General features: G+C 44.8%; 1 protein-coding gene across 26 annotated transcripts in view; it reads left to right on the forward strand.

Annotated features, from left to right (window-relative positions):
- The window catches only part of RERE (arginine-glutamic acid dipeptide repeats), a 339661-nt gene that overhangs the window by 186613 nt on the left and 130974 nt on the right, over window positions 1-22074 (forward strand). For 22 of the 26 annotated variants that reach the window (XM_060276215.2, XM_060276213.2, XM_088671569.1 and 19 more), the window contains 2 exons: window positions 26-122; window positions 4865-4969. In XM_060276215.2, the coding sequence (XP_060132198.2) occupies window positions 26-122; window positions 4865-4969 (202 nt within the window). Of the gene's footprint in view, window positions 1-25; window positions 123-4864; window positions 4970-8417; window positions 8774-22074 lie in introns of those variants that run through there. The other 4 variants (XM_035120556.3, XM_088671574.1, XM_088671575.1 and 1 more) reach the window with 2 other exon arrangements.

Raw genomic sequence — 22074 nt, forward strand, 5'->3', positions numbered from 1 at the left:
AACTTGTGTGATTTTCTTTCCACAGATTCTGGGCGTGAGCTGGTAATTACCGACCCAGTGATCAAGAACAGAGAGCTTTTCATTTCGGACTATGTCGACACCTATCATGCTGTTGCCCTTAGGTAAGCTGTCAAGAGTCCATTGCAGAGAAGACTTTGTAACAAGCTCTAGAAAGTGCAAGAATGCTAACCAGGAGAATGTTCTGTATCTCTTTCCATCTATTTATTTTTTAAAAATGTTTTCATTGCGGATATTGCTAGTCTCCTGATGAAATCTCCCCCCCCCTTTTACCCACATCTAATGATTTTGTTATCTGTGGTAGTTTGGACAGTGACTTAAAGATTTTGCATTGGAGTCTGACTAAGAGTGCAGTCCTATTCAAGTACTGTAAGTCCTATTGAATTCAAGTGAGCTTACTCCCTCGTAAGTGTGGTTCGGATTGCAGCCAAAGTGAAATAAATGGATCAAGTTAGTCATGACTTGGTTACTATTGCAGTCGGTGAGATCTGGGTCACTATTAACTTGATCCATTTATTTCAGTGGATTTAGCCCTCTAATTTTTGTTCTCTCCTCTCATTGCATGTTCTTGCTTATGTCCTTTGGTTTTATTTCTGAGTTCTGTTGTTTTTCTTATTTTGATATTTTTTTTTATTGTTTTGACTGTGTACTGCTTGGGTTGCATGGTGTTGAAAAACAATTTGCTATATTTGGATAGGCCCACAGCACCGGTTCCTCTTTGCTTTTCTGTATTCTACTGAGGTGTGAAGGGAAACTAAGAGAAGTTAGCTGTGCATCTGGCACGTGTATAGGTCAGTTTCATGGATATTTGCCAACTTTATGTGTCTGATCCTTCAAACCTTTTTCCCACATGCTTACATGCATGTTGATGATTTGTGTTGGGAATACTCACATCTGACATATGTTGAGAGTTACATGGAAAACTACTGCAATATCCTGGCCAATGCCAAAAGCGCACTTCCTTTATTTGCAGTATTTTTATTTGGAATTTGATTGTGTCCCATGCCCCACGATTCATAGCTGTGTGGGCCTGATCTGTATTATTGAATCTTGTAGAGTAAACTTGGAAAGAAGCTAAAGTGAAGTAATTGCAGGACCAGAGTTTTGTTCTTTTTCTATCAGGAATGATCTTGCATAGGAGATTTTAAAACTTGAACAGCTCCTGACCTGGAGAAGAAGCTGGAGCCAAATTTATACCTGTCCATATAACTGTCCTATGGGGCAAGTAGTCCTTGGGAGTAATTCCCAATCAAAGGAAGTACTATAGAAAATTGTGGGTCTAGAAAACTCACTTGTTAGGTGGAGATGATCATATAAAGCATGATGTAGCAAAAGGTTTATAATTTGCCCCAAGAGCCATGAAGACTTGGATCTCACTTTTTTCTTTTTCTTTTTCAAGAGAGAGAGAGAGAAAGAGAGAGAGAGAAAGAAAGAAAGAAAGAAAGAAAGAAAGAAAGAAAGAAAGAAAGAAAGAAAGAAAGAAAGAAAGATGAGAGTTCCTTGAGCTTTCAACAATAGCCAGACAGCCACACTGATGCTGCTGACCCATGCCTTGTGTGGTCTTTCTTTCCCTTCATCCCTGCCCTGGTCTCTCTCCCCCCCCCCCTTTGTTGGTTTAAATAGTAAAGACCTAACTATTCATCTTTGGGGAATAAGTCACTGCTTGTGGTGAATTCAAATGAAAATGCTGTTGGCATCATGCATCTCATTTTCAGGCATGCAGGAAGAGCACATGGATATTGTCAAAACGTGAACTGAATGATCTCCCTGCCGATAATGCTCAGATGGTGTTTTAAGTAAAGCCATCTGGGAGACATTTTCCCTGTTCAAAGCCACTTTGCTGAAGCTGCTTCCTTCAAGTCAAGTCAGCTGTAACCTCTGCTGTAGGGGAGGGAAACAGACCTTTTGATTTGACTTATTACAGAGCTGTTGTTTTCTAAGATGAAACTGGCAAATTCCGCTCACTCGCTATAATCTTCTCCAGAATACCAGAGTGCTTTTTATATCTCAAGGAAGCTGACTTTTTAGTCTGAAATTGGCATGCTGAGAGGAGAGCACGAGCTAATGTGAGCTGAGCTGGATTGATGGTGCCGGGCTTGAAAATTTAATTGTTGGCTCATATGCTCAGGAAGGGGTTTGTATGTGTGTAATTTTCCCTGAGGATCTTTCACAGCAGTCCTCTTGTGTTGTCATTGGCTCTTATTCTTGCAAAGTTACAGGGAAGATTATCAGGAGGGTGATAACAGTGGGAGGAAAATCTTTTTCATTTATTTGCACTGTTCCTTCTGCAAAGGTGATGATCTTCAGTCAACACCTGTGACCCTCCTCTGGGACATCTAACCACATCATCTGATTTTAGCCACATGGTGACTAGGGAAAGAGCATTTTGGTTTGTGGTGCCCTCCTCAGTCAGGCTCACCTGGTACCAACATGGTTGCCATATGGGTGCCAGGCCTTTTTATTTACTTGGGCATTTCAGTGTGTAATATAAGTTGCCTTGATGATGCTGTAATCCATTCTGCTGCATTTAATGGCTTTGTTTTAATAGCTGCTGCTTTTGTTTTATGGGTATTTCTGTTGGGTTTGTGTATTTACTGTTGTTTGTTGTTTATGTTGCTTTGTGAATTTTAACTGAAAGGTAGCAGAAACATTTTCTAAATAAATGAATGCTGTAAGTAGAGATTTAACCTGCCTTTCTTTATTGAAAAATTTTGGGAGCCCCATTTTAAAAAAGAAAAGTCTTGTTGGATCTGATGAAAGGTCCATGAATTCCAGTATCTTCTTTCCCACAATGGCCAGTGAGGTGCCTCCTGGGAAGCCCTCAAGCAGGGCATCTGGCATTCAGTGTCACACCACTCCCGAACCTAGAAGTCACTTTTGCCATCATGGCTCATGGCTCCACTGAAATGAATGGAGACTTAATGTGGCCTTCCAGAGCAAAGCCCTATTGAAATGAATTGGTATTACGCAGCTGCAGTACTTGGGTGTGACTGCACTCATTTGCCATAGGTACAGTTGTATGGTCAGTCTTCAAGAAAAAGGAGTCATAATACATAATCTGTATGTGTGGTGCTTTATCAAGAAGAATGTGTCTGCCTTTGCAGCCTCTCTTATTCTGTCCCCCTGGTCCCTGCATGGCAGGGCAGGGGAGGGGAGCTTCTTAGCTTGCCAGAGGTTTCATTTCAGCCCACAAGGCCATTTTTCCTAAATCATGCCTACATGTCAATCAGGTGATGTTACTTCAGTAGGCAATCTTGCTTGGTTTGTCTGAGCTAGGGGAACTGGCGGGGCCTGCCAAACACTGCAGAGAACAGGACTGTACCCCCGTTCATCATCATGATGCCAGATGATTGGCAGGTGGGTGGCTATGCTCTTCCTCAGTCTTTTTTGCCTGATGCTGATGGAAGAAACCCCAATTCAAGAACTTGGAGGCAGCTGTTTTTATGGGACAAAAGAATGTAGCTTAGGTTACACCATTACCCACCCATTCATCTTCCTGATATCCTGCTGAGAGGAGCTTATCATCTAAATCTAAATTTAGCTGGGGCAAGAGAAATGAGAGGCATGAATAGTAAGGGATTAATGTGAGCAAATGTGGTTAATGTTCTTTGGTTAGGGTGTGTCTGAGAAAGAGAGCACTTAAGGGCTTTTAAGCCAATAGCTGAAAGTGAGCTGGGATTTACTGGTAGTGTCCTTAGTGAAAAGTGCAAGGAAGGAGAATGGGCAGAATCTTCTCCCTCGGGGACACTGCTTTCCCAGGCATGAGGCTGAATAAATAACAAACCTGATAAGAATAAAAGATGAGCCTGCTGGATCAGGCCAGTGTTCTCACAGTGACCAATCAGAGGTCTTTGAGAAACCTTCTAGCAGGACCTGAGCTCAATCGCTGATCTCCACTCTCCCTGTGGTTTTCAGCAGCTGTATCCAGAAGCACCACTGCCTCTGACAGTGGAGGCAGAACATACTGTAGTCTAGGAGACATTGATAGCTGGAACTAAGCTCATTGATAATTTGACAGTATCTGATATTGGTACAATAGCCTATATTCCTGTATAGAGTTTCAATGGTTTCAGCCACATTTTTTATTTTTTTATTTTTAGAGTTCTGTATTTGGTGTACCCATTTAATGTGCAGATTCCAAGTTCTGCTCTCACTTTGTTTTTTAATACTTTCCCACATCCTTGGACATAAAGGACCATTAGGAGCTGATCTCCAGTTGGGGAGGCTTAAATAGCTCCTCTTGAGTTTGGAAGGCTCACACTGACCCATGTTTGAGAACTGTTGCTATAGGGCTGGAAAGGGGAATTTGTGGCCCTCCACTTCTTGCTGGACTACAACTCCATCCCTGACCATTGACCATGATGACTGGGATTGATGGGAGTTGTAGTCCAACAACATTTAGAGAAGGACCACATGTTCCCCACTCCTGTTGTAGAGTCCTACCATGAGGACTAGAAACCTAATAAAATATATCATGATATTCTTTTATTTTAAGCATCTCTGAGAATCAAGGCAAATGGTCTCAGTAACTGCAGACAAACCTCCCCAGTATCATACTTGCTAAGATAAAGTATTTTAAGAAGGAAAGTATGTTCAGTCCTGATTTCCCACAATTGTTTTCACTTGATATGGGATTATATTCAGCTTGTTCCAATATGTCAGAAGACACATGTGGTCCTGCATTTCTTTAACCATGTTCAGTCATAACTGCACCAGAGGAGGAAAAAGCAGGCCAGTTGCATTGATCAATACCAACAAGAAGTTTTGGGTTTTCCTTGATTTATATAAGCCGTCATCCATGTAGAGAACCTGGTCTAATGCCCCTTTTTCTCTTTCTGTCTTGCAGAGGAAAGTGTAATATATCCCATTTCTCTGACATATTTGCTGCTAGAGAATTTAAAGCCCGGGTGGATTCCTTTTTCTACATTCTGGGCTACAATCCAGAGACAAGGTGAGTCGTTTGCCTTCCATCTACTAAGAATTTGTAGCATATGCTTTTCTGTAGGGCTACGCAAGGTCTCTTACTGAGGTGGAGGATACAGGAGAGGCTGTGCTCTCCTGTTTAGTTCTTTGCTACCCTCATAGAGGCATGGTGAGCGCTCTGCTTTTTACCTTTATAGGTTTAATTCTGCATATTTTTAAAATGTTGTGCTTTACTGATACTTAGCCTGGTCATGCACATGTTCTGGGTTTAGTTTTCCCATTATAAAGAGACATTTGTTCACCAGGGGCTTCCAGCTAATACTGGAATCACATTTGGCCTTGGCTTATAAGGCACTTGCCCAGTGGTGACTACTCTGGTAGCAGGTTTTTTGCTATCCTGATGCCCATGGCATGCAAGCCATGTGCCCTCTTATTGGCCAGTGGCCACCCACCCACATTCAGGTTCCATTATTGATCTTGTGGGTCTCTCTCCCCTACCCCATTCCATTGATCCAGCTATGGATCCAAAACTGCAGTGAGTTGTCTGGATGCCAATCCAGTCTCTTGAGCTTCTTAACTGGGTGAGGATCTGCTAATTGCTGCTCAGTAGTATATTTCTGAATATTTCTAACAGAGCCTTCTCAGTCTTCAAGGCATTGATATGTGTGTGTTTGTGATCCTGCAACGTAAACTCAGAATTGATTCAGGTGTTTGTTTCGACAGTGCTGGTGTTGCCAAGTCCCACCCTGGGTGGCTGCAATAATGGCTAGGATTGGGTCAGCAGAACTGTGTGGTTTATGTATTGGTGCCATCAATCTTTTTAAAGGTGCCACATTGACGATCCAGCCAGTTGAATCTGTATATTCTGTAAAAAAAAATCCTGTATATTCTTGGGAGGCTCAACTGTTCAAATGGCCTGTGGCGGGAGTTGTGATACAGAGTGACCTTTTATATCAGCCCCTCAGTGGGCGTCCTTTAGTGCAGAGCTCTCCTTTGACCTCCATTCCACATTTGTAAAGTGGAAACTTGCACATTGAATTATTGAGCTGATACAAAGTGATTGATTCTTGTGGCTGATACATTTGCTTGCATGCAGAAGGAGATTGTCTTCAAGCTTCTCTCCAGACAGAGCTTCTGAAGTGGAGCTTCTGTAGTTGTGAAGTCTCATGTGAATGCTTTGTGATAATGTGTGTAGTGCTAAGTTTGTGTACTGAAGGCTGAATGTGGGTTTTCTTTGGTGTTTTGCTAGAACATCACGAGAGATAACTCAGCATGTTGCAAATCTTGCTGTCTCTTCCTTTCCCCAAAGCAGCCAGATTCTTGTTTCTTCTTTATGTTTTACTAAAATTCCTGCCAGGGTGCAGACAGGAAGCCTGTGCTATAATAATGGACTATATTTTTTTGCTAAAAAGGAAAGTGCCCGCACACACACACACATCTGAAAATCCCTCCTTGCCTGAGTAGAGGTGTTATTGATGAGCTCGCTCCTCTCCCAAGAGACCCCACAACATAAAAATGGAAGCAAGTTTGAGTCTTGTATGTATCTTTGCTTTAACAAAAAACCCGCTGAGCAGAGTTTGTTAAGGGATGGGGAACACCATGGCTGCTGTATTACTCACCCTCTCACTCTTGGTGATTTGTGCCTTTTGGAAGACTTGGTGGTGGTTGTGCCATTTCTGAGACAAAAATCTGTGCAACAGATGATGGCAAATGGCTCCTTTTCATAGAGCAAGAGCGCATGTCTCCTGTTGGAGGAGGAGTCACAGAGTCAACTTTCCACTCTCTGTGTGTGGGGGGGGAGGGGGAGGGAGAGCACAATTCTAAATCTAAAAACAACTTAAAACAATAGTAACAGTACAAAAACCAACTGGGCTAAAGCATTTAGGAGGTGTGATGAAAGAGGAGTGTCCTTAGCAGACACTGAAAAAACATTAGAGATGACTTCTGTCTGATATGCAATGGAAGGGAGTTTGAAAGGATAGGTGCCACCACACAAAAGGCCCGACTCCAGTGTCATGCAGGATGGACCTCCTGATAGTATGGTATCTACAATGTGATGATATTAACAAGCTGCCCATTAAGAGTCTCATGCTCTACCAACTGAGGTGTGTTGTACTAATCTAGTCATGCTCTTACCGTAAGAAGCAAGACTTTGGGCGGGGTGCAGAAAGGCATAACAAGGAGCACTTCTTTTTGTGAGAGGCACTACTTGGAGTAGACCCACTGAAATTAATGTGCCTAATTTAGTCATGCCCATTCCTTCCTATGGGTCTACTCTGATTAACATTGGATATCACCTGGAGCAACAAATGGTATTATTTTATTGTTTTCTACTGAATTATTACAGCATTTATTACTTTAATATTGCATGTGTTTTAAAACTTGATTTCATTGGATGCTGCATGCCATCTTGGGGAAAATGCAGTACTTTTTAAAGCCCGCTAACAAATTGATTGATTGATTGATTGATCGATCAACAAACAAACAAATAAATGGGAGGAGGCTGGCCCTTTCTCCCTCCCTCCCACCGCGCCTTCTGCTTCCTCAGATTTTGGCTCTGGCTTAAACTAGCACAGCTCACCTCTGGAATTTGCACTTCTAGGCTGGATCTGTGCACAACCACCCACACTCCTATCCTGGCCCTGACCTAGCCCAGGCTCACTTGACTGTGGGGGTGTCAACAGGCTCGTCTTATGATCAGAGCAAATGTTTTAGCTGCTAGCAGCTGCACCATCCAGAAACTGAGATGGCTTGGAAGAGGCTGCCTACCTTGAAAGAGAGCAAATCAGTATCACTTTTTAGACCAGCTGACGCATGGAGCTCCAAGGATTTGTGTATGGGTGGTGTGATTAATCAGGGACCTAATTTTGAACAAGGCAGAGTATTTTCATCAGTCATTTGCTGCTGCAGCCCACATTCTGTAACATTTCATTGCGACCAAGAAACTTGAATCAAGGCCCTTTGAAAAAATTGATGGGGATAGTGGCTTGAACATAGAAATAATGGCTGAGGACTGTGTGTGTGTGCGTGCACACACACACACACACACACACACAAATGCCATAAAAATGCTTTGGAAAAATGCACGTAATTAAATGTCAGCTTCTTCTGAGGGTTCTGTGTATTGTTATTCGTGTTGTAGAATATTGCAAAAGTGGCTTTGTCTCCAAGGGGTTACACACGGATGCCACAGTTTTACTTTAAAATGACCCTTTTGTTTTAATTCTATTAGGCAGTCTCTTTTTTAAAAAAATGCTGCTGTAGAAATTGGACCCAAAGCCCCCTGTTAGCCCCCACCCCCCACCCCTCTCGGCAGTCATTCCAACTTATAGATGCAGCAGCATAGAGGCAAACAGCAAATGGAAAAAATGCTGGCATTGGAACTGCCTGGTTTCTCCTGCATGTTGCTAGTCTCAGATTCCCTCGCGGAGGCCCCTCTTCCCTGCACACTAGCTTGCTAGGGCGAAGCTGAAGCTGCTGTGGAGACGGCAGCCCGCCATGCCTGTTGGCTGGGCTTTATTTACGGAAACGGCAGGGTCTGAGATTGATTGCGTCATGTGGACGAGGGGGGGGGTCACAGCACATGCTCAGTGCTGTCAGTCTGAGGGCGAAGTTTCTGCGTTCTGCGTGCAGGCTTAGGTCATAGCACAAGCTCAGTGGAAGCTCGCTCAGGTCTATCTGAGACTGCATGGGCCTCCATTTTGAGGAGTTAGAGTAGGGAAAGCCAGGCAGACTTTTCTGTTCTTTTTTCCTTTCCTTTTTTTGGAGTGGCAAGGTCAGGGGAAACAGCTGCACCCACCAGAGCCATGGATGATCTTCTCGGCCCCTTCAGGTAGGCTGACAGCACTTCTGGCCTTGCCTCCTCCTCGGGAGTGATGCAGGGTTTTTTCTTTTTCTTTTTTGCCTGCTGTCACAGTGCTTTCGGCAATTTCCCCCCCTTTGGCGGAGTCCTTACTTGCCTGAATTATTGCATGATCTCTTGTAGACGCAGCTGTCTCCCGTTCATTGAAATGCATGGAAATCGGTGCTCAGGATTGCATGTGCTGGGGGGTGGGGAGAGAAGATCAAATGTAGAAGCCATGCAAACCTGTCTTCTTTACCCCATCTCTCTCCTTCTCCTCCTGCAGTTGCAAATTGCACTTGTAATCTCTCTCTCTCTCTCTCTCTCTCTCTCTCTCTCTCTCTCTCTCTCTCTCTCTCTCTCTCCTAGTTGCGGTATCCCTGCTTTTCCCTGTGGTGCCTGCAGGGAAATATTTGGGCCTCTCAGAGGCAGTGCTGGGGAAGGGTTCAGGGAGGAGGAGGGGTCATAGATCCATAGCCATTGGCTGCTTTGGAGGAGGGACGGGACTTGCTTTGACAGCCAGTCTTGCTTGTTTTGGCAGGCAGGTGACGAGAGAAAGAGACCCTCCTCCTTTCCTGCAAAGCCCCATCAGCAAGCAGAGCTGCCCATGAGCAACTTGGCTTACTAAAAACAAACAAACCCAAACATGGTGGCTTTGCTGTTAAGGCAGTGGAAAGGCTGGGTGACTGAGGAATGTCTGCTCAGGGTGGGCATTTGGGGGAATTAAGGCCACATAACCATGAACTAGGGACGCGGGTGACGCTGTGGTCTAAACCACTGAGCCTAGGGCTTTCCGATCAGAGGGTTGGCGGTTCGAATCCCTGCAATGGGGTGAGCTCCTGTTGTTCGGTCCCAGCTCCTGCCCAGCTAGCAGTTTGAAAGCACATCAAAGTTCAAGTAGATAAATAGGTCTGGCGGGAAGGTAAATGGCGTTTCTGTGTGCTGTTCTGGTTCGCCAGAAGCGGCTTAGTTATGCTGGTCACATGACCTGGAAGCTGTCTGCGGACAAATGCCGGCTCCCTCAGCCAGTAAAGCAAGATGAGCACCGTAACCCCAGAGTCGTCCGCGACTGGACCTAATCCTCAGGGGCACCTTTACCTTTAACCATGAACTTGGGCAGGGCAGCGGTGGGCCACCACGGCAGTTGCGTTTTCAGTCCTTCAAGAGCTGTTTCCGTTTTGACTTTCCGGATGATGTTTTGACTTGCAGAGGATTCCAAAACAACACTATGGCGGTGTGTGCATATAACAGATTTGTGGGGGCTTTGGACACTCCTGCCCTCCCTCAGCTGAGACTGGGCCCTAGAAAGCCCCCCCCCCGTGTGTGTGTGTGTGCGCGCACACACACACACACACACACACACACACACACACACACACACTGCAGGCAAAGTTGGAAGTGGATGACGCTTGTTTCCCATTCCTGACTGTATCATTTGGAGGAAGACATGGCAGGCTTTTAAAGAACCCAGGGGGCTATGCAGGCCACAAACTGAAAACCACTGAAGTGGCCCATTGAAATGAATATTGTAAATAAAGGGATCTGTGCCACATCCCTGCACTGCCGTACATGTGATGCTAAAGGGTTAAAAGGGTCCTGTCTGTTATTGAATAACTACAACTAAGGATTTATGTTCCGGTGGGTCTTTGGCAAGGGCCTCCTCTGATCTCAGTGAAGTATGCATTTTGTTAATTTATGTGCTGGGAGCAGGCCAGGAGGATTCAGTGGGAAGTTGACAGTTGGCTTTGATGGCTGTTCATTTTCCTCCTGCTGACTAGTCAGGAGTGCCTTCTTTGAAGGGGCAGACTTGGCCTGTTATGGGCAGAACTGTATTTTTTCTGGGTAAGTATGGGAGCTGGGCACTGAAAAAACCATACAAGTTGGTAGGTCTCTCAAGAACTTGCCAAGGCAATATATGTATAGGAGCAGCACCCACTGAAAGTTGGTAAGGAAAACTAGTGGACCTTCAGCTTGTCTCGACTTGGGCTTTGGGTTGAGCAGTCTCTTGCTTGATCATCTCCAGTCGAAACTTCTCCTTACTGTTGCAACTTCTCTGTACTGTTGCAACTCTGCATTCCCACCTACTTTTCCTCAATGCTCCTCTGTCACCACTTTATTCCACATACTGCAAATTATTTTAATACAGTTTTGAACCACAGTAGCAGAATAAAGTGTGCAATTTACTCAAATACCTGCTTAGCATTGCTGGGGGTACTAATTTGGCTTTCCTTAGCTCAGAATATTGAATTTTGTTTAGCAGGGCACATGCAGACTATTACAGACTGTGCAGGAGATCATACTAAGAATTCCCACTTTCCGATGCCCCTGTTACCCCCAATGCATGTTGTGTTTTGATATGGCTCCATGGCAGCGTAATCTTAAAATTGTCCTTCCACTGAGTCATTCTATCAGGTCACGCTGCACCTTCCCACTGTCATTCCTGTCCTGTTCTGGACAATTTCTGGCATTAGTAAAGCAGAATGTTGGAGTGATTTGGTACCTGGGCATAATCTGTAGGCACCCTTGTTGAAATTAGGTGGGAGCAGGAACCTTGTTTGTGCCGTTTTGAATTCCACAGAGAAAGGTGGCATGGCAGTTTTGCAATCTGCACATTAAACCATGGTCAGAGCAAGGGCTCCTGTTGACAGTCGGTGATGGTTGGGACCATAATGGTAAAGTGAGCCTGTTGGATAGCTTGGATGAACCCAATGGGCATCCTTTTCATTAATCTTTTTTGAGATTCTGAATATCTGATGGTAAAGTGATGCTGGCTGTTCCTTGTGGCAAACCTGTCTTAAGGCAAGGTTAAAATGGCTCAAGCCCAATTAGGGATGACTTTAATACACCATGTATCTTCAAAGAGTGATTCTTGGATTTCACCCAGGATTGAAATAGATTCAGGGTAAACGTGGGTCCAGATCAGCCCAATATTGCACTGGATCAGTTGCTGTTTCTCAGCGGAGACAGGGCAGTTTGGGGCGGCTTGTTCCAAATTCACAAGGACTAGAATTTTTCATAGCTAGTGGGTTGTACCCAGTGTTGACCCATGGGAATGAATGGACATGACTATGTTATGTCCATTAATTTCATTGGTTCTTCTTTGAGTAGGACTTAGTTTTATACAACATAATTTCCCTTCTGTAATTTAGGTTTTTTGCAATTGTTATTTGGATTTGGTTCAGAAGTACCGTGAGTGAAAATATTTCATTTTGGAACATTGAATATTCATATTTTTTCCTGTTCACATGGTTATTGTGTTACTAGACCAAAACAATCTATTCCAGCATGTTTTGATGTGCCACCCAGCTGACTTTGCATAGCATGACAATCACCTCCTTCTTTTGTTGTGTTTGAGCTCAGTCAGCTCCTGGTATTCAAAGGTAGACTGTCTCTGTCCATGAGAGTTCCATTCAGCTTTTGTGGCTCAAAGCCATTTTATTTTCATTCTATTCTGTATGTAAATAATGGGTCTATCCTCTATGCCAGGGGTCGTCAACATGGTGCCCTCCGGCTGCTGCAGCTACCATCATCCCTGACCGTGGTCGCACTGGCTGAGGCTGATGGGAGTTTGAATCCAACAACAGCTGAAGGGCACTGCATTGGCTGACCCTGCTCTGTGCAATTGTATCATCCGTTTAAGAGTCCCATTTCAATTAGCGGCCATCACCTCATCCTCTGGTGTGAACATTTAGGGTTCCTCCAGAACTACCGCAGTGGTTGTGGGGCATATTAACCTTTATAAGTAAAGTCATATTTGCAATTGCCACAGAGTGGGAGGTGAAACCAGTCATGTTTGTGTATGTTGCATCCTTGTGAACCTTTGACATACTTCAGCATTATACCTGGTGTTCCTCAGAATCTCAAGCCTTTTTAATAGAAACTGATAAATATTTTCCTTGCCTCAACTCAGGGAATATTGTCTCCTGTTCCTTCTAATTCTAAGCCAGATGTTCCACCCTTTGAGACATGGCTTCTCTGGATAGGGCCTTTGCAGTGGTGGCAGCATCCAAAATATCAAATGCCTTTCTGCCATGTTTGCTTGGTGCCTGCTTTGTTAGCTTTTTTGGCACCAGTTTAAAACATATTGTCCAAGCATTTGGAAACGATAATTAAAAAACAAAAGATAAAACAAATTGTTATCAAAGTTTTCCAAGAATGATAGCATGATCGGTAATAGGAGGGTTTATATACAGCTAAGTGTTATTCAGAGTAGACCTATTAACATTAATGGACTCATGTTAGATGTGTTTATTAATTTCAGTGGCTCTGCTCCTTCGTAACACTTAACATTGGATACAAGTTGTACAAGTAAAGGATGATGTGTGTAAAAGAGAGACTGTTTCTGGTTCATGGAAGCATACAAAGTTTATAACTTTGTAATTATGACACAGGTAAAGGTAAAGGGACACCTGACCATTAGGTCTAGTCGTGTCCGACTCTGGGGTTGCGGTGCTCATCTTGTGTTATTGGCTGAGGGAGCTGGCGTACAGCTTCCAGGTCATGTGGCCAGCATGACAAAGCTGCTTCTGGCAAACCAGAGCAGCACATGGAAATGCCGTTTACCTTCCCGCTGTAGCTTACCTATTTATCTACTTGCATTTTGACGTGCTTTCGAACTGCTAGGTTGGCAGGAGCTGGGACCAAGCAACGGGAGCTCACCCCGTCGCAGGGATTCGAACCGCCGACCTTCTGATCGACAAGCCCTAGGCCAGGGGTTAGCAATATTTTTCAGCAGGGGGCCGGTCCACTGTCCCTCAGACCTTGTGGGGGGCCGGACTATATTTTGGGGGGGAAATATGAACGGATTCCTATGCCCCACAAATAACCCAGAGATGCATTTTAAATAAAAGGACACATTCTACTCATGTAAAAACATGCTGATTCTCAGACCGTCCACGGGCTGGATTTAGAAGGCAATTGGGCTGTATCCGGCCCCCAGGCCTTAGTTTGGGGACCCCTGCCCTAGGCTCTGTGGTTTAACCCACAGCGCCAACTGCACCCCATTTTCTGACATAGGTAGAAAATAATTTTCAGTTTTAGAACTAGTAGACTTTGTATTTGTCTCCTTTGGATGTAGCACTCAAGTTCATGCGTATAAGAAACAATAGCAAGCTAGGATCCTAAAATGGAGGGGTTCCTCTCCCTTTGAGTCATTTAAAAAACTTCACATGGATTATTTGACATGCTGTTGCTGGATAGTTGTTGCCTTCTTGCTATGTTAACATTTTATTGCTTTGGTTTGTATGACACATTAAGCCAAACCAATGCTTAGTGCGAACATGTGGCCAAAAAATGGCTTAGTGCAGCCACTCTTCTTCTTCCTGATCATTTTGCCTCCACACTGAGCTAAACCATGGCCTGGCTTAGTGTAACACTTGAACCCAGGCTTGTGATTTAGCTCTCTCATAGTGACATAGAGAGCTGCCTCATACTGACGCCATTGTTTTGTCTAGCTCAGTGCACTGACAGGCAGAGACTCTACATCGTTTCAGACAGGGGTCTCTCCCATCCCAACCTGGAAATGCTGGGGATTGAACTTGGGACCTTCTGTCCTCAAAGCAAGATATTCTGCCAATGAGATACAACCTTTCCCCAAATATAGGGTTAACCACAAGCTGTAGCCAAGGCAAGGAGGGCTCACGTAGTTATCCTCTCCTGTTTTATCTTCACCTTGTGAGGCTGAGAGATAGTGACTTGCCCAAAGTCAGCCAGTAAGCTTTATAGCTGATCGGGGATTTGAACTGACTTCTTCCTGGTCCTAGTTTTGACTCTTTAACCTCTATACCACACCAGCATATTCTAAGACAGGATTTGGGTCAGGATCCTTTTAAACTGTTGTGTCTATTTATGCTTCATTTTTACTTGGAAGAATCGAATGCTGCATACATCAGTTTCAATTCAGTGTCAGGAAGCGAAAAGGGGATATTTGAAAGGCCCAATGTAATGGATTCTGTAAATGGCAGTAGGTTAGTTATTAGAAAAGTTGAGCAATTGGGCTGAAATGTGGCCAGATAGAAAGCATTTTTGGCCCTGATTCCATAGTCGTATTTCAAATGCTCAGTTTTGTGCATACAGGCATTCCTCTGGGCATGTTGCTCATTCTCAGCCTCTGTTCAGCCATCTGTAAAATGGGAAATTATTGGAATCCATTGCAGGTTAAGAAGAACCAGAAGCTAAGGGAATAGGATTGAGCACCTAATGCTAAAACAAACAAAAACCCAAATGAAAGAATGTTATGTGAACATAGAAAGGGATAGGGATAGGAGCATAGAAAGCTGCCAGGCCAGATCATTAGTCCAGATCATTAGTCCAATCTAGCTCAGTACTGTCAACACTGACTGGCAGCAGCCCTGAAGGGTTTCATGCACAAGTACTTCACAACCTTTTCTGGAGACACCAGGGGCTGAACTTGCAGCCCTTTGCCTGCAAAACATGTACTCCACTACACCCTTAAAAGATAAAACCACCTTTCAGATGCTCGGACCCCACTCCCTGCTCCTGACCTAGCTGGTTGGAAGTACAAACTCCTTGGACACCAGTAGTTCACTCAAACCACTGCCAGGTGGTGTCTGTTAGCTTTGCTAGTGGTCCCAAGCTAAAAAATACGGATCGGGCCAAAGATCTCATCTACTGCTCTGCCTCCGTGATTGGCCAGCCAGATACTCCAGGGGATGCTCATGAGCAGAGCAAGATGGAGGTGGCAGCTTCCTGTTCTTTGCCCTCAGCACCCCATAATCAGCAGTATATGCCTGGAACAGAGAGCCTTGAGGAGCAATGCTGATGGCTTCACTCATTCCTCTCCATATCACCACACACCTTTGAGGCAGTTGCTCGCTGTCTAAATTGCAAAGGAAAGGTGGTGGGTATTTTTGCATTTAAATAAGAAAATAATTGTGATGCATCCAAGAGACAGGAAATGCAGGCTCCATCAGAGAGACATGGGTTTGGTCCTCAATCAGGATGCCCTTTGGCAAGTCCCCCCCCCCCCAATCTGTGAAACGGAAGTACTGTATGAGTTTACTTATATTCCTATCCTCCCATGCCTTCAGAGCCAAAGAACAATATCCAAAGAGCCTACATCGCAAGGTTGCTATGAAGGTGACATTTAGCTGTTTTAAAAAAATGCACATACAGAATTTGGTGCTGATCTTTGAAAGTGAAATCCATTTAGCAATATCCACAGTAGGAAGTGTGAAAGAATTAAGGAGAGGAGGAAGACAATTCAGGCAGGCTTCCACAACTTGGTCGCATTCACACCCTACATTCAAAGCACACCCTACATTAAGCAGTCATGGCTTCCCCCCAAGCTGTCCCCTGGGAGCTGTAGTTTGTTAAGGTTGCTGAGAGTTGTTAGGAGACCCCTATTCCTCTTCCAGAGCTGTAATTCCCAGAGTTCCCTGGAAAAGGGATTGATGGTTAAACCGCTGCGAGAGGGGAACAGTGGTCTCCGAACAATTCTCAGCACCCTTAATGAACTGCAGCTCGTTCTTTGAGGGAAACCAAGACTGCTTAAAGTGGTATCATAGTGCTTAAAAATGTAGAGTGTGAATGTGTCGTATGTTTTTGGTCTACAACTCCTATGAGCTCCAGCCTTCATGGGTGCTGTTGTACAAAACGTCTGGAAGACATGAGCTTGGGGCAGCTGCCTTGTACTGAGCCAACCTTTTAGTCCATCTTTTCCAGGAACCACAGGCAGGTTGAGGCCTCCATAGCTCTGCTTGAGCAGGAGATGCCATAGGCAGAATCCAGAAACCCTCCATATATAGAACATGTGCTCTAACACTGACCAGCTGAGCCTAACGGCTTAGTCCCAAGGCTTTGGGGGAAGCCCTTTGGTTATTTCTGTAGCTTCTGTTACACAAAGAGTTTTATCCACTTGCCAACCTTGTTGAGTAGGCTGGAGGTGATCACTTGCTCATGAGTCATGACCCTGGAGATGAGTCAGTCTCCAGCAGCATACAGGAGTAGGCTGCTCCATGGTCATAAAACTGCTTAAAGGTTTGCCAAAGCTCTACAAACTGGGAAGGGTTTTAGGAACTCTGTACATTATTCAGGTGGTGGTGGTGGGATTTAGTGGATAGGATTGCTGAAGTCAGAGGTGCAGGAGGCTCTTTTCTTTCTCCTTTAAAACTTGAAGTTGCTTGAAGTTGCCCCTTTTACTAATGCATTGGGCGCCTGTCCCAATGTCCCCATACAAGGTGGGGATCTGGAGGTAGTTCAGTGGCAGAGCAACTGCTTTGCATGCAGAAGGTTCAATCCCCAATGTCTCCATTTCAGGCTGTTGAAGAGCTCTGCCTGAAACCCCGGAGAGCTGCTGCTGGCCAGTGTAGACAGTGCTGAGCTAGATGGAACATTGGTCTGACTCAGTATAGGGCACCTTCCTACATTCCTATTTGAGCTCCTGCAAGGGAAATATAAACTGATGGTCCAGCCTCCCATCAGTCTTACTTTCTTCACTCTCCCACTTGCCGGGACCCCCACGTTGATTCCCGCCTTGCTTTGAAGCCAGAAAGGGCAGTTCTCTTGTCTCGTAGCCAACCCCCCCCCTATCTGCCTGAGGATTAGAGGGCTCCGGTGCACCCTGGGGTGGGGTGGATGTGGGTGGCGGTGGGGGGGAAGAGTCCCTTCCTTTTTTATATTCATTTGCAGGCCTCCAGTTCCTTTCTGTCCAGTCCCTGTTTATTCAAGAGACTACAGCGTTTCCATGGCAACAGGTTACTTTTCAAAGGGGGAACATCTTGTCATTATATTTAATCCTCTGCAGCTGAAGAGGGACTGAAATATTAAGTTGTTGTTGCTATGGATACCACTTTTGTTACATTGCTTTCCTTTGGTGTCAGATTTCATACACTGCGCTGGCTCCTTTGCTCATCTCATCATCCTCCCCCCTCCTTCTCCGCTTCCAACCTTATCCCTTCCCCATCCCTCCATCCCCCATTTTCATGGAATAAACAGCCCAACACTTCTCTCCATTATTGTTGTGTTTACTCATTGACCTTAACATAATTATTTTTTTAATCAACTGTGTCTTTTAATCCTGTGCGTGTGTGTGTATGTGTGCGCGCACACACGCACATGTGCGTGCATGCAAGGGTAAATGCATACTTCTTTCAAAGTTTCAAGTACCCCAGAAGCTTCCCTCCACAAAAAAACCCTATGCTGCTTAACTGCATTCTTCCTTTTCTCATATTTAAACAGAGCTAGGAGGGAGGGATGTGCAGAGTAAAGGAGGGCAAAATCCGAAGTGATCCAGGCAATATCTGGAGGCAGCAGTGTTGGAGATTTGTAGGTTGAGATGTGTGGTGTGTTTTTGTTTTTGTTTTTTAAATGCCTGTGGCAATTAGCTGATCCTCCTGCTCCTTCTCCATACTTGTATGTGTGTGCCTAGAGATAGTAAAATAGAAACCTCTGCAAAGTGACAGTCTGCACTTGTCCAGAGAAGCAGTATATGGAACGAGGACCACTCCACAGTAGCCAAGCAGGGGATGACACAGCCTTTGAAAACCTTGGGGAAAGCGGGTGGAGATGCTGATCCACTGAAGCTATTCTAATAAGTGTTTCAGCCTTTGCCAACCCTGGTGTCCTCCAGAGGTTTTGGACTGCAACTCCCATCACCCCCTAGCCCAGCACAGGCTGGTGGCAGTTGGAGTCCAGGAAAAGATTCTGAGGGCACCAGATTCACATAGAATGATGGCTCTGTGATGATGGAATTTATGCATCTGAGCATGCATGGGCTGCATCGTATCAAAGGTCCATCTGGTCTAGTCGCCTGCTCCTTACAGTGGTCTACCCAGATGCCACTGGCAAACCACAGGCTATGAAGGCAAGAGCTCTCTTGCACAGTTGATTCCCAGCAATTTTCATTCAGTAGCATGCAGAACCAGGACGACTAGGAAGCACTGCTTGACTTGACTTCTGTGAATTTGTCCTGCTTGACTTGACTTCTGTGAATTTGTCTTCAATCCTATTTAAAGCTGGCCAAGCCGGCAACCCATTGCTAGATCTCACAGCATAGAATGCCATCACTAACCCATGCACTCCGAGAGGGAGTGCAATCTTTTAAGCCTGTCCCGGATCTTAAGTCTTTTCCCCAGGGATGGGATGCCTAGGTACACCCCCCCCCCCCGGTGTTTGTTGGATTCCAGCTCCCATTATCCCTGGGCAGCATGCCCAATGGTCAGGGACGATGGGAGTTGTAGTCCTGCAATATCTGTTTAGGGCCATAGTTTCCCCATCTCTCTCCATCATGTCTCCCCCATCCTCACCTCAGTCTCTCCTCATCCCCACTGAAAAGCCTCTGTCTGTCATTTATAACCTTCCCTCTTGGGGAGCCACAAGGCTGGGCAGAAATACACACAGAAATACCCTTAAGGACTGGGTGGTCCAACACGCTGCCCCAGGACTGGATGTGGCAACTTTTGACGCCCCCCACCCTGCCACACTCCTTGCACACATGCAACAAGGCAATGTGCAGCCCACTTGGTATGAGAAGTTGGCCCACCTTGCTATAAAGTCTCCTTGTGCATGTGGAGGGTTCGCTCCAGAGATGCGCAGGAGCCGTCTCTGTATTGGGATATAGCCTCTTATACCAGGGCAGGGTTCTGAGTTCATTGATACCCCCTTCATAAGTTGTCAAGACCCCAGCCCAAATTCTTAGGTGTATAAATGAAATCAAGTCAAGGAATATCAAAATATGTGTCAGCATTTAATAATCACCAATCAGTTGTGATTGCTAGGAATTGCAAAACATAAAAAGAGCGGGGGAGGATACTCTTGTATCATGGAATCATCTTATTAACTACAAAACCTCCTCATTGACAAGGGAGGTGCACCCTGTGCATGCCCACACTTTTTATTTCCGAGGCCTATTGTTTTGTAATTATTATTATTTTTTGCAGCATACCTTGTAAATGTCTCTTCTACCTCAGGACCCCACCCCCTGCCGTTAACCCCCTTTCAACCCCCTTTGGGGTCTTTTTTCACCCCACGCACAGTCCCCTCGACCTGGGCTGTGTGTGTGTCAATATCAACCCTGTGGTAGGGGTTTGGATGCATCTTTTGAAAAAGAGTTGAGCAGCAGCAGAGCTTCTGTCTGAATTTGCTGAGCCTGGGGGCCAGGACGCAGCCCCGGCTGCCTGCCTGCCTCTTTCTGTTCAGAGTGTTCTTATGAAGACCACACAGCGTCCTTTTTTGCTATACCTCTTTCTGGGCAGGGAGCCATTGTACAGAAAGGTGTTGGAATAAAGGGATGGGTTTAGCGGCTTATTTTTCTCACTATAAACCCAACTGTGGGAATAAAAAGAGCTGGGATTGCAGAAAAGATTACACAGAGCCGCCTGTATTTTGCAACTTGGCGAGCATTGATTCCTATTCATGCATTTCCCCTCCCTTTACATAATAAAAGTGCTCTTCATCTTTCCTTGTCTCGCTGTGAACTCCATAGAGGGAGAAGACAATACAGTGGCATATTCCAGCTGCAGGATGTTACCGGTTTGAAATAGATTCTGTCTATGCAGTGAGCATCTAGGTATGTTGTAACATGCATACACATCCTTAAGAAGGAAAATTAGGTCAGGTAAATTCAGGTTGACCTTCAAAGTGCATATGATTATGTATGGTTGACTAGGGTTTCTTCAGGCTGGTATTTAACCACTAGCCTGGTGGCCGCTGGCAACCGGGAATTGCATGTAGGCGAATAAAGGTGATGTTGCAGGTAGGACAGAGCGCTCCATCTTTCCTAGCATCGAAACCAAGCACTCTGTTCCTCCACTGCCAGCCCACAACACTCTAGGGAATCTTTTCTTTTGTAGGTAGCTAACTTTTATTCACCTGCCTGAATGTCATCTCCTCCTCCTATTATAGTTAATTATTATTACATCACCTTCCACATATAGGTATTAAGACAATGTATGCAAAATAATAATAAAAAGCTTTAAAAAGTTAGAAACAGGAGAGAAAATAATAGCAAATGAATTAAAAGAAAATAAAAGGAGACATCCATGGCAGAAACCTGTTCATTCAGCTGGGGAAGCCTCATAGAATAAAAATGCCTCCAGTTGTTCCGGAAAATATCTCGACGGAGATGCTGTTCCACAGAACAGGGCAGCCACGCTAAAAGCCCTACTCTGAGTTATTGCAGAGCAGGCTTTTGAAACCTTTGGAACACACAGAAGAAGCTTGACCACAGTGCCCTACTGGGTGTATAAGGGACAAAGCTGTCCCTCAGGTAACCTGCTCTTGGCCTGTATAGCTCTTGGCTATAAGTTTTCCCCAGCTGATTCCAGGGACCTGTTTTAGGGAATGTTGGTTTGTGGCTGATCTTTTCGATCAGCAAAGCATTGATTGAAAGCAATTATTTTCCTCAGCTGGAGAGGTCCTCAGAGTGACTGACATATCAGCTGAAAGCAACGTGGTTCCTGCTCTCAGGCTTTGCAGTGTAAAAAGACATGGTACAAAAGGAAAAAGGGATTTGGGGGGGAGAGTAGAGTAAAACAAGCAAACTTGGGCAGCAAATTCTTAATGTTACAAGGTTCTTAAAATAAGCAGCTGGGATGGAAGCAGGCTGCTCAGAGATCAGTAACAGTTCTTTGTGGGCCCCTGAGAAATAGCTTGCAATCCCAACCTACCTAGAAGTAGCTGTAATAAACCTGGAAGTTGCTGACCTTTCATGTTGGGCCTCCAGTCTTCTCGGGGAAGCAACCCTTCTTGGCATAAGTAGCAATGTATGTAAGCCCTGAGGTGTGGAAAATGCTTTCTTTAAAACCTCCTTTGACCCAGAGCTGGTGTTATAGAAGATGTGTCCAATATGTGGCAGGGAGACCTGTGTTCATAACAGTACTCAGCCATGGAGCCCACTATGTATGGCTTGAGTCCGTTCCATGGTTTTCCGTTGACGTACTGGGTTGTTGCATGCTATCCTGAGCTTTGGATGAAAAGTGTGGGATAAATTCACGCTAAGTAAATAAAACCTTAGCTTTCATTTAATTAAAAAAGAAATGTAATTGTACTTGTTTTGGAAAAGAAAATGTAAAGGAAAACACTTACTGTCAAAGATGCTGCCTCCCTACCATAAGAGCATAAATGTTTGTAGCTGATACCCACGCTGTTGGCATTTCCCCCAAAATAAAGGTTGACAGCTTAGCACTGAGCTTAGTTAGCAAAGGTCCAACCCACAGGAATTTTATTTTAGGGCCACAGAGTTAGAAAAGAAAAGTGAAATGAAAAGAAAAGAAAAAAGAAAAGAAGCAGGCCTTGCAGTGCCAAAGCTGAGAGCAAAACCCAAAAATACCTAG

Source organism: Zootoca vivipara, chromosome 6, assembly GCF_965207765.1.
Source record: "Zootoca vivipara chromosome 6, rZooViv2.hap1.1, whole genome shotgun sequence".
Classification (NCBI taxonomy): domain Eukaryota; kingdom Metazoa; phylum Chordata; class Lepidosauria; order Squamata; family Lacertidae; genus Zootoca; species Zootoca vivipara.